This window comes from Corvus kubaryi, unplaced genomic scaffold (genome assembly GCF_017639235.1).
Source record: "Corvus kubaryi isolate FWS band 111438036 unplaced genomic scaffold, C.kubaryi_AGA036_p1.0 37384, whole genome shotgun sequence".
Classification (NCBI taxonomy): domain Eukaryota; kingdom Metazoa; phylum Chordata; class Aves; order Passeriformes; family Corvidae; genus Corvus; species Corvus kubaryi.
Genome location: NW_024581126.1, coordinates 1,069,554 through 1,082,794, shown reverse-complemented (window position 1 = coordinate 1,082,794; position 13,241 = coordinate 1,069,554). Strand labels below are relative to the sequence as shown.

Genomic DNA, 13,241 nt, shown 5'->3' with positions numbered 1-13,241 from the left:
CAGTGTCAACCAAATAGATAGATACAGATATATATATATGTAAAAATATACGTATGTGAAGGCTTTGATAGCTGAGACTCTGCGTGGATGGAGAGATACCACACTGAGATCAGGCAGAGGGCCACACTAAAGGAAAAAAAAAAGCCCTGCCATTAACATTGATTTATATCTTTCTGTTTTAAGGAGCAGAATGTGTATTTTCCTTGGCCAGCAAGGAGCTGAGTGCTATAGCATGAGGCTTCTCCTCTCATCTCTGCTGCAATGGGGGTCATTACTCACAGTACCTAAAGCCTGAACTGCAAAGCTGTGTCACCGAGCTGCTCGTTTTCCCAGTCCCACCGAGTTCCCTGCAGCCAGCTCAGCAGTGCCATTTGTCACTTGCTGTTTCTCTTGTCCCCCTTTCCAGGCAGGGGCAGTCCTGCCGGAGCAGCCCGAGCCGGAGGGTGCAGCGGGAGGTTGGCCTCGGAGCCCCTGGCACCCGCTGTGCTGGTGACAGATGTGCTGTCACCCCTTGTGCCACATCCTGCTGGCAGGGAGCCAGGGGCCCTGCTGTCCAGCCGCAGGAAAGGAGCTGATCCCTCAGATCAGGGGATTAGCCAGCTCTCATCACTGCCTGGATGCCACCAGGGCACCATGAGCCGGAGGGTGTTAGCGGAGGATGCAAGCACATGCTCTGCAGGGGAGCTGCTAAGCAGGCAGGAAACCCTGTGTTCATCTCTTCCCCATGGATAGGTTCATCCTTCCCTGTAAGAGCAGCCAGACCCACGCACAGAGCACAAACCCTGTTTCAAACCACCTCAGGGAATACCAGAAAGTTGCTCAGAGTCCTCTGAGCAACCTCAGAGCCAGGTTGCTCTCCAAAACCTACACACAGCACCACAAACAGGTGTTTGGAGGGTGTCAGGAATCTGAACGAGCTTCCCCACAGAGCAGCAGTGCTTGCAACAGCTGGTCTTGGTTTGGGCTTTTTTTTATTTTTTTCACTCTCCCTCTTAATTTTTAGTTCTCAGTAAGGACAACTGCTTTAGTCAGGGGATACCAGTCTAATCTTTAGATGGAACAAACTCCCACAGAATCCTGCCCAAAAGCAAATATATTCTAATGTGTATGTAGAAATTGGGCTTCCTCTGAGAGCTCCCCAAGGTTCATCAAATTTCAGATTTCTTAGGGATGGGCAGGCTCTTAAAACCCAGGAGAGGCCCAGGGTGTGGAGCTGCAGGATGGTGCCCAAGGGGGGGAGGTGGCCAGGTCACAGGATGCACCTTTGGCCACAACACACCCACTGCCCAAATCCCTGTGCACCAAAAACCATCAGTTCCAAGAGCTGAACCCAAGCTGATCACAGCAATGTGTATCCCTCTGATTCAGGCCTCTGTGTGGGATGTGAATGTTTGAAGATTTCCTGCAAAGTGATTCATGTGCCTGGAGGGATTTGTGGCTGTGGTTAAGAACAATTGTTATCCTGAGCATTTGTGGGGGATTTTTTGCTTGGTTCTTTTCCCCCACCCACCCAGTTGTACATACATCCAGTTCTATATTTTGTTACGATTTTCTTTAGCATTCTAGAGAACACCAAACTGCTCTTAGAGGTTTACTTGTATTTTAAAGTACCTGCTAGCATCGCTGGTGACCATGACTCGAACAGCGAGGAGGTTGTGCTCAGTCATCTCCTCCTCAGGGATGACCCTCACGATGGCCCACTCGGGGGAAGGGGGTGAGAACCAGCTCTCCAGGTCGTGGTGTTTAGGGATGCTCTTCGCCTTCTTGGGGGAGGTGGGCTCGTGAGCCACGGGCAGGCAGCAGCCTGGGAAGGCACAAAGGTGACAGCAGGGTGTTAGGGGAGGAGGGAGTCCACGGGGGACCTCACCCCTGCACTTGAGTGGTCCTTGGCTGGTGGTTCCTGCGTGGGGTCCTGTGCTGTCCCCAGAGGCACAGGAAAGGTGCGTGCACAGACAGCCTGGCGTAGCAAAAACACCCCTCCAGCCCAGAACAGCCCTGTCAGAGCTCCTCAGCTTGGATCCAGAGAGAAGGAAACTTCAGGAGCAGCCTCAGCTTCGGCAGCTGCGGGTCTTCGCGCTGCTCAGTGGGATGGACATCAGCCTGGTGCCTGGTGGCAGCAGTGCCACACGTGCCAGCCACACAAGTAGGGATTTATGGCTCTTTTCCAGCCCCTTATGGACCTGTGTGTGTGGCAGGAGGCAGATGAACCAGCCTTGCTTGGGTGGCTGAACCTTCAGCCTCACACTGAAAGTTTAGGTCAGTTTAGGACAGAGGGAGTGAGCAAAATAAACGCAGACCCTTCAGGTTAGTTTTGATTGCATACAGCAAATACAGACCCTGATTTGTGAAAAGAAGCAGCATCCCAGCAGTTAAACAGCACTATCCCTGAACTTCACATTCAGACAGGGGGAATAAAGAATAAAGCCACGTTTCCCCGCTCACCCCAGGCGACTGAGACAGGAGTTCATCTCTCCCTGTGAAATCCTCAATTTCTGAGCAACCTCACCTATCCACAATCTCCCACCCAAGCAAATACAAACATATCAGCTGCAAAGCTTCCCTGGGGCTTGGTGCAGAATGGACAAATGACAAGCTCCAGGAGAGTGGCTCTGCTTGGTTCACTGCCCCTGTGGGGTGATTTTAGTGCATCCAATTCAACACTGGTGCTTCTAATTTACACCTGTATGAGCGGGGAAAAAAATCTAACTTGGTACATGGCTTATTTTCTCATCGACTGGAGCAAACCATCTAGTTAACATCAATTAAACTCCTATTTAACTTGCAGCGCCTCCATTTATTGCAGGAGTGCACTCACCCCATCCTTCTCCTTGCAAGAGCTTTTACCTAGAACATGCTCAGCCCCTACACCCAGCTCAAGAGCACCACAGCAGCCATGTGTTTCCTGACTGCAGGGGTTTCATTTCCTCTGGGAAATGGGAAGAAATTCATGCCTCTCTGATTTTTATGTCTGACTTCTACTTTGGCCTAGCCAGGCCACCCACCCAAAGATGCTGTGGGCTCCAGCAGCTGAGTAGAAACCAGTGTTGTGAGCCAATTTGTAAAACTCAAATCATTCAACCCAACTTTCTCCTTAAAAGATGGTGCATTTTACATGCAAATCAGAGCAAGCAAACCCAAATAATAGTTTGCCAGCTCTTTCTGTAAATTCTGTACCCATGCTGGCAATAAGCACTGCCCAAAGTCACTTCAAGTGGCTGCTAAAGAAAGTCAGTTTTGCCATTTGCTTGCACCCTCAGCGTGTTCCCTTCCCACCCCATGCACTAATGCTTTCCCTGCCACGCTAACAGGAAAGAGGAGAAAACATGCTTATGACTAACAGACACACAGCTGGAGACCATCAAAACCACAGACAGACAGACAGACTACCTACAGTGATTCCCAGCATGGCTCCTGAACGTGATCGCATTTCCAGTCAACCCATCCCTCTGCAATAGCTTGCTACACATCCAATTTCCAATCACTAGGGACATGTAATAGTCAGAGCTGGTGAAGGACCTCAGGGTGTCATCCAGGACACCAGATGACAGTGATGGATGGCACCATTACCTCTCTGAAGAGGTAAATTTCTGTGCTTGCTTTTTTTCCATTGCATTCTTCTGGTTGTTTAAATTTCTTTCTGGCATCACAATCTCTCCCCTTCTTGAACTCCACAAGCTGACCCTCTCAGCAATCTGTTGGACAGCCGAGTCCTTTCTGAGCAAGCTAAGTTTACATCCACGGTGATACCAACCAGGATGAAAATCAGCATCCCGCAGCAGCATCCCTGCCCATGGCAGGGGGGTTGGACCAGTCCTCTGCAGGTCCCTCCCCACCCAAACCAGTCCAGGATTTGAAAGCAAACCCACTCCTTACTAACATATTTTATCAGTATTTGTATTGTGACATATAAATTGAATAAATTATGTTGCACTGAGCTCCACAAAAGCAGAGACTGGACCATCTTGGTGTTTTAGTGTGTGGGACACCCACATGAGCACATCAACACTGGCTCACACATTCTGCAGGGCACTTGGAAAGTTTAAAGTTAGTACTGCTGTCCCTCATCACAGCGCTGTACCTCGGCTAACAGGGTCAAACAGAAAGCAGAGATGTCCCAGATGCCCCACCACCAGAGTTTTTGTGGGCTCTGAGGATGTTACACCATACAACTGGTCCCTCCTAAAAATGAGTTTCCAATCGCCGAGGACAACGGGGGTCCGGACCGAGTTCAGGGCAGCAGGGATGTGCTGCTGCTGGCCTTGTGTAAGCACCGTGGGGGAAGAGTGTGGCCAACTCAAACAAAAAAAAGCCTGGAGCTCCACAGGCCTGGATCCCACCTGGCAATCATTACCTGCTCCCCCACAGCAATGCAAACACATCCAGCCGGCCACCACTGCGGCTCTGCCGCGGGCCAGCGCTGCCGCTCGTGTTTGAGCAGTACCAAAAAGGAGAAGTTATGTTCTGATACAAACAAACTGTTCAGAAAGAAACCTGGGGCTTCTTTAAAGCTCTTATTTTGCACAGTTAGATAAGAAGGGCTGTGGGAACTGATTTCTGCTGAATCAGCCCAAAGGCTGAGTACTTACACAAAGGTGAGGCACACATTTATGCGCCTGAACTGATGTTAGGCTAAATTAGAAACAGGAGATTCAGAAAGTTCCAGCCTCGCAGCTCTCCCTGAATCCTGAACAGCCACCCATCCCTGCAGCACCAGCAAGGAACTCAGTGAGACGGCAGCACAGCAAGGCTGAGCAGCAGGACCCTGATTTTCTGGAATTCTGCCTTCAGGGTGGAAATCAGGCTCTAAACCTCAGTGCCCTGATTCCCATCATACTGCAGGCTGAGACTGCTAGGACCTCAGGCTGCTACTACTTGAGTCCTTCCCTAAGCCTGTGCCTGGCTGTACTTGATGGCTCTTGAGTATCTCCAGCAAGGGAGACTCCACACCCACTCTGGGCAACCTGTTCCTCTGCACAGCCACTGCACAGTAGAGAAGTTCTTCCTCGTGTTCAGGTGGAACTTCCTGTGCACCAATTTCTGCCCACTGCCTCTTGTCCCATTGCTCAGCATCACCAACAGAGCCTGGCTCTGCCCTCTTTTCACCCTCCCTTCGGATACTTAGAGATTTTGATGAGGTCCCCTCTCAGCTATCTGTCCTCAAGGCCCAAATCTCTCAGCCTGTCCTCATAAGAGAGATGTTCCAGTGCCCTAATCACTTCCTCCCCAGGACAGGAGATTTTCTATTAGAAGCCAAGAGACTGAGTCAGAGGAACTGAACTTTATAAAAAGTAGAAGCTAAAGAGGTGTCCCGTGTGCAGGATGGAAAAGGCACAGCCCTGTTTCCTGCCTGTGCACACTGGTGCCATGCCACTGACCTCTGCAGCACGGGGCGTTATCAGAGGAACCCCAGCCCTCAGGAAGCAGTCCCTAAAATAGCATTTGTGTAAGGTCTGACTTCATTTCCATCGTGCTCACTTCACATTTCCTATTCCCTATGCCTCAGCATGTTAAAGACTTCCAGCAGGGGATTTGCCTGCTCCACAGCACGGTTTGGACAGGAGTCCCTGCCAATCCTTTGCCAAAACACTCACTTTACCCACGGAAGGGGGTTGGAGGAGCACACACAAGCCATGGGAAGGTGTCACAGTCAGAGCAGGTCTGTCACACAAGCACGGCTGCAGGGACAGGCAGCACATGCCACGGGTGTCCCTCAGCAGCCAGGTAAAGGGAAACCTCCTGAGGACGACTGACGCGCGCTCTCTGGGTGCCGAAGCTCCCTGAGCCAGGCAAGGAGCCAATCTGCTAATTCCCAAATCCTGCCAGCGCTTTGGGGCTGTCCTGTGCAGGGGTGAGGGCAGCCCTTGGCTCTGCTTGGCCAGGAGCTGCAGGTCTTACAGCCACCACAACTCGGGGTGTTCCTGCTGCTTTAGGGTCTACACTTACACAGCTCCAGCTTGCTGTCCAAAGGGCTGATAGGATTAAGGGAATTCATGTTTTCCACTCCTTCCGCTGTTAACTTCCTCCTTACTCCACTGTCACCCACATATGATGATCCTTCTCATCCTGGTCTTTGACTGACTTGCAGTGAGGGCAAATAACATGGCTTTAGGCTTCATGGGGTTTTTTTGTTTGTTTGTTTGGTGGTTGGGGTTTTACATTTTTCTTTAATGCAAGTGGTGAAGCTTAGCTGCCTTCAGCTACTTAAACAGCAGCACTACAGTCAGTGATTTGAACAGAACAATCATGTATTCATCTGGCCTTCCCACTCAAACATGATGAAAAATGTGGATAAAAACAACTTCTCCTTTGTCTGTATTTCAAAACTCACCTCATCCTCCTCACATGGGCAGAGAAACAACTGTTCCTTACAGGGCAAGGATTTAGCTAAACCCTGTGGGGACTGGGAAGTATTCCTAAGGTTTCAGCTTGCAGAGCTTATATCTGGGTTGGCTCTCACCCAGAGGTCAGGGCTGGTCAAAACTCACTGCAATCTATGGGCTTAGCCTAAGAGCCCCTGCAGACCCCAATGACAAACATAAACCCCTCCCCAGTAAAACAGTTTTTCTCTGCATTAAGTGTCATGCCAACTGTTTTAATTCAATATTCTGCCAGCTCACCTTTGCATTTGAGACAGCAATGTCTGCACCAGGCCTCGAGTGAGTCAGAGATGCAGCAGTGAGGGACAAAGACATTATGAAAGACCTTTCCCTTCATCTCTCTGGAGATGCTCTCCCTGCCTGAGCCTTCAGGAAGCTCATGCTAACCAAAAGCAGGCAAATTCAGCACGGCCCCTCTGCTCACTCAAAGTTCAGTGCAACCCTGATTCTCTTAATGACAGGCTTGCAAAATTCACGTGCTTACACAGCGATAATCCACCATAACCTAAAAAGCATTTTTGCCTTTTTTCTTCTTTAAATAACTTTCTGTAACAGCAACCTCAGTGGTCTGGATGCATTTCAGCATCCAGCAAGGCCTTCATGCAGCATCACTGTCCTGCAAAGGCTCTGTATCCAAGGCAGGAACATTGGCAGTGAAATCTTATGTCCCCACAGTGGGGAGAGCCAAAGTCATCCCAATGCCCAGAAACAGGAATGGAGAAATCTCCTGGGCTGTGGGATCGGGGACTCTGGGATCTCAAGAGGTTTTGCTAATGCATTGGTTTGCCTTTCTTCCTTGGGTATGAGGGCAGAGCTGACAGTCCACAGCTGTGGAGAGATCCTTCTTGTCTGTATTGTGCTGCCTGTTACAGACATGAGCTACATGAATATTCCTACAGCCTGAAAGCTTGCAATAATTTTGGAAGCAATTACTCACTCCTGGAGTGAGTTTAAGGCAGTTTATGCCCGCGGATACACAGGGCAGGTCTCCCGCGGGGCTCTCAGGCAGCTGTGCTGTTCTGGCTCAAGCCAAGCGGGAGAGGTGCAGCCATAGGGACCCCTCCCTGTGCCATGAACCCCTCCCCACACCGCAGGCTGCCACTGCCCGTCCCTGTCGGGGCCGAGGGAGCGTTTGCAGGGGGCACTGAGCTGCACAGACCCAAATCCAGGACTGATGCTGCCTCATGGTCTTGCACCAGCTCTCCTAGACTGCTCTGCCAAAAATCTCCAGCGCAGGTTTTTGAAAGCCCAAACCTCTGAGCTGTTTACTGCCCCTCCGTGACTAACAAACTGCTGAACGCCGTCCACCAGCAGGCAAGCTCCCGCTGCTAATGCAAACCAGACAAATGCATCACCGCATCCCTCCTCCTGGTCCCAGAGGCTCTGCCATCGCACCAGCCCGGCTCAGGGACAGAGGGGTCCCCGTCTCGCACACGCCGTGCCCATTCGGCTGCACGGAGGAGCAGGATCGGTGTCAGATCCTTGTCACGCCAGGCTTGGAGGCGCAATTGCAATGGGTTCTGCTTAGCTGATGAGAACACCGCGATCCCACGGGAGCCCCTGGCACGGGTCCCCTTGAGAAAGGCGCCGAGAAGCAGCGTGCCACCGCAGCCGCGGCAGAGGAGCGGCCCTTTCCGAAGGGCTTAGCGCCCACCCACCCACGCGGGGCTTCGCGGGCGGCTCTGACACCTTCTCTGGTTACCACTTGTAAGGCGCTGATCGCTCCAGCATCTGAGCGCCCCGACCCCCAGCGCCAGGGCCACCAGCCAGAGGAGCAGGAGATGCTGTCCCTGCTGCGAGTCCTCCTTGACAGGGCAGCCTGGCTCCGTGCGGGCTCTGCTGCTGCTCCTGAGTCATCTGCCGAGCCAGCGCCGGGCAAAGCACACTGCTGTGACCTGGCAACGAGGTGACAAGGGCTTGGGACCCAGCCAGCTTCGGGCAGAGCCAAGCTCCTGCCGGGGCAGCTGGACCGGGTCAGGCGTTTCCTCCCCAGCGCAGGCAAAGCGCCTGCCGCCCACAATGGCACAAAGCCTGGACTCGGCCAAAAATCACTCCCCTCCCCACCAGGAGCGCCGTGCCAAGCGGCTCGGACACCAGCTGGCTCAGGGCAGCTGGCTTTGATCGGCTTTTCTCCCACGTGCCTCTGTCCAGCATGGACAAAAATGGTCAAAGATGCTTCACTGAAAATCCCCAGCCAAGGCAGCTGCAGCCTTCTCCCCATTAAGCCAATGCTGCTGGGCCACAAACAGCCAGAAGTGTTCACATTTCTCCTCCCTCCTCCTCTATAGCTGGTTTTAAGTCATGTTAGGGGAATATATTTTTTAAGGAAATCCCGTGGGATTTCTTGGCTAAAGTGAGTCAGACCAAATGGGAACCCCACATTAAGAAGAAAAGGGGAGCGAACCTCACCGAGTCAACCAAAGCATGAAAACTCACACAAACCCAGAGAACATCCCTGAAGGCAGGTGTAAAGCACAAACAGAGCCAGGAAACAAATTTTAAAATTATATCTACTTTTCTTCCTTGGGCGACAACATGCTCAGGATACTGGTGGTCAGGAACAAAGTATTTGTGGGGAGGCTGGTCCTGAAAACAACTCCAAGAACTCCTGATCTGCCCAGGCTGGGGGTCCCCACACACCAAACCACAAGGTCTGGTGGCTGACCAGGTGGAGACCCCCTAGCAGGGCCCTCAGATGGGACAAGAAATTCTCTCTACCTGCTGCTGGCAGTGCAAGGGGACCCTGCCACAACTGCCCTGCCCCAAGAGCAGGCAGCTCCACCCCTGCCCCACAGCTATGGAAAAGCAGACAAGAAACAACCAATTCCTTGTGGGCCTTGTTTGGGGAATAGGGAGGAAAACTGAAACCTCCTGGAATCAGTTGTCCCAACCTGCAGTCGGAATGTGATGTTTTGACACCTCTGGCCCACCCTGAGGCCTGTGAAGCAGGAACAGTACAACAGTACTTACCCAAAACTGCCCCAGCCCATTCAGGACTGGCACAGGGCTTTCTGGTCCTCAGGTGAAAGGCAGCACCAAAACGCAGAGTGCTGCTCTGGTCAGTGGGATGTGGGTGCCTGGCACCCAGCGCTGGCACAGGGCTCGCTTTCCCTGCTGTGCAGCTGGTCCCATCCAGCACAGTGCCCCCCATTAAAGACTCCAGCCTAACTTGCATCTTGCATTCCTGGCTGGCAATCCCAAGGCTCTTGGCCGGCCACTAAACTGTGTCACCTCATAACTCATTCACAGGGTAAGTGGACTCTGCCTGGCCTTGTATGGAGCTGCTGACTAAGGCACTGACAGGAGTGGGCACTTCTAAAGTGGAGTTACTCACACACATGGGCAGCTCTGATGGTGAAAGCAAACACCAGCTGGCATCAAAACCTGGCATTAAGAAATTCAGTCATCAGACCACAAACTGATCCATAGCACACCCAGCCCACTTTGCTGCCTGACTTCTTACTGTGCAATAAATCAAAAAATAATCTGAGTCCAGCTTACAAAACAGCAGTGCCTTAGGAAAGCTGTGGAGACACAAGGAAGGTGTCCTAACACCAGAGCTGTGCAAGCCCAGCTGAAATGAACCCAGTGAGCTCAGGGGCGACACCCCGAGCAGAAGGCACTCCCCTGGGAAGCACAGCCCACGTGGGACTGGGACAGTGGGAATGGGGAAACACCTCCAGCTTGGTTAGACCTTGGTGTTGCTGAAATACAGGGCTCAGCAGCCCACACGAGTGAAACCCAACCTCAAACCTGTCCGAGCTTCAGCTGCATCCTGTAACCTGAGCTCAAAACACACAAGGCTGCATGGGAGCGCTGCCTGTGTCAGAGCTGGAAACTGAAGCCATCCCACTGAGGTATTCCACAGATCTACCTTAGGAGACGACAAGGCTTCCAGCAGCATTCCCAAACTGATGTCCTGTCCCAACTTTGACTTTTCATCTCACCTGAGATACCACCAGGCAGGTTTTTACCCTTGGAAAAGGATTCTTACAAAAGGTATGATAGCTGACATTTCACAGATTTCAGTTCTTGCCACATCTCCCCTTCTTTTTTTTCCTCATACTTGATCCACACTTCTAACAGAAGTAATTCCACTTTATTGAGGCTAACACACAGCAAAGAATAAAGGGTACTGCTGCTCCCATTATCCACGGGGTGGCACTCAGCTTCCTGGGGCAGTGGGACCAGATCACCTGCCTGCCTTCCAACCACCAGTGCCTCACAAATGCTTTCCTGCACCCTCTTCTGCGTCCATGATCCAGGGATGAGCCCCCTCCTCCTGTCCCCACACCAGGAGACCATCTCCCCCCACTCTCCTGTGAGCCCACACCAGACCTACACAAGTTCTTCAGCAGCAAAACACTTTTTCCAAATCTCCATCACCTACTTCATAAACAGACGCTTCTGAATCCTGGCACAAAATACAGCCAGGAATTTGAAGCTCTCAAAGCCAGACAGAGCCCCCCATGATTTTTTAATGCATGTGAGAGAACAGTGCACATTAGCGTGCTAATACAACTGAACAAAAATTAATAGAGATAAAAAAAAGAAACTTAGAAAGCCTATTAGATATACTGAATAAGTATCTTTAGGAAGAATTGATTCTCAAGCAAAACCTGCTATGATAGCACACTACTTCTATTATTTTAGAGTAAATAAATATTTAATCAGAGCAATCTGTGTTAGTCTGGTATATTAAGGCATGCATTAATTATGAATTTGGAGTGCAGCTGCAACACTTTCAGTTTCCAGTGTCCATCAAAATAGTATTTTTGGACATAGATTCAAAGCACCAAATACCTTAAAACAAAGACATGAATGAATGAATGAATGAATACCTGCAGAACAAATGCTAAAAGAGCAAATTCAATACTATAGCAACACGGAAATTTCTTCATCATTTCACATTTCAAAAAACCATTTCAGAAATTCCATCCATTTCAAACAGGTTTGGAGCCCACCACCTGATGAGATTAAAGCCTCCCTTCTTTTTATGTGAGCATACTTCATGAAGGAAAGGAAAGAGACTTGGGGAAATATTTACATGACTAATATGTATACTTGCACCAGGCATTAATACATAATGTCTTCTGATCTTCAGTGACATGATCTTTCAGGCAAAAAAAATCAAGTCATCTGCAAACATGTCATGTCTTTGAAAACATAAATATTAATGCAGAATTTAGTGCATTTCAAAACTCACTGTTTTGATTGGAATGTGAGGAATGAGTGAGCCAGAAGTGAATGAAAGCCAATCATAGTAACTAATTGCCATAATGCTGTGGAAAAATGCAGACCATAGTCTTTGCTTGTGGTTGGAAGACACATAGAAGCAACTTTCACTGGCATTTTACAGCTGTAGCAATTTAGAAGAACTCAGAGGAACAGAAATTACTCTTCATGGTAGAGTTAATGAAAGGCTGGTGTTTGAATCTGAGCAATTTTAAGAAGTTCTGTCTATATTCTTCTATTCAAATCAAGTATGTTTAAAACCAGCAAGATCTTTTTAATTTTAAAGGCTTAGCATAATTATAATAAAGGTGGGTTACCTTTAGTGAATCCTGACATGTTTGATTTTCATTAACAGACATCTGGGCAGTTAATGCTGCCTGGCTTTGAGAATGAAAGGTTAGCCTGGCTTTTCAAAAAAAGAAATTTAATAAAGAAAATAGGCACATCTCTGTACTTAGTTTCAACCCAAATGACCCTCGTGGCAACAGACAAGCTGAGAACCCATTTGAAGCAGTGTAAAGAGGAGGAAGGACAGAGCAGCTCCTGAGCCTGCCAGTGTCACCTCTGCCGTTCTCATGCTGCAATGGCATCTGTACCATCAGGTCTCCGAGAGCATTAACTGTGCAAAGAGGCATTAGTGCCCTCTGCTCCAAACCCACGGGTTTTGGGCTCACCCTGCCCTGGGACTGGGTGCAGGGTGAGCCCAGAGGAGCAGCCTGTCTGCCTCTCAAGTAACTCCAGCAAAGGGACACAGCTTTGGGGGGCACTGCTGACAGCACGTGGGGCTGGGAGCATCCCCAGCTTTGGAGAGAACTCCAGAGCAGAGCAATAGGAAGATCCAGCTCTCCTGCTCACAGGGAGCTCTGCTCACACAGCAAGATGAGGACAGGAGTGCTGAACCAGCTCGTTAAATTCACACAGAACTTAACCCACCAGGCTCTCCCTTCAGCAGCATCACCAGGAGCAAACCAGGCAATATGTGGTTTTATTGGGTAATGGTTCTGACCAGGAGCGAGGGAACTAACACAAACTTCCTCCCCTTACTTGGATAATTTGGTCTGGTTTATTTCTTATCCATATACTGTGTTCTGTCTTGCCCACCAGTGCATGGGTTGTTTACTGCAAGGTATATCCCTCTGCTGACAGGATTGTCTAGTGATGTGACTGCTTGGGGCCTTCTGCATCTCTATGAGAAATAAATCCAGACTCTAACATTACCCCAATTCCAAGTCATTGTACTGATACTTTAGCAGGAATAAGTAAAACTTCATGAGAACAGCATGAACATCTATCTGATGCCTCTCAACGCTCCAGTGCCAAACAAATCATCACCTTCTGCAGGCAAAAACTCTTCTGATGTTTCCCTGCCACTGCCTCTGCCTAAAACTGTAAATTGTGCAAAGAGTAAATTCAGTTTTACCCAAATTGCTTCGTCCATTACAATTACAGAAGTGCCAGGTATTGTCCTCAGTGGCATTTGTTGCCCTGTGTTTTCATTATGGGTATCATCTCCCCCTTGGACAGCAAACTTTTTACTATGCATGGTGGCTTTTCCTTTGGCAGGGAAGATGGAATAGTTCACTGAGAACATTTGTTCTTCTCTGGCACTGTTGTCTTAAGCAACAATTT

General features: G+C 49.8%; 1 protein-coding gene across 5 annotated transcripts in view; it reads right to left on the bottom strand.

Moving 5' to 3' along the window:
- Positions 1-13,241, bottom strand: part of MICAL2 (microtubule associated monooxygenase, calponin and LIM domain containing 2) — a 116,701-nt gene that overhangs the window by 28,492 nt on the left and 74,968 nt on the right. For all 5 annotated transcript variants that reach the window (XM_042035481.1, XM_042035483.1, XM_042035484.1 and 2 more), the window contains one exon: positions 1,612-1,804. In XM_042035481.1, the coding sequence (XP_041891415.1) occupies positions 1,612-1,804 (193 nt within the window). The remainder of the gene's footprint in view (positions 1-1,611; positions 1,805-13,241) is intronic.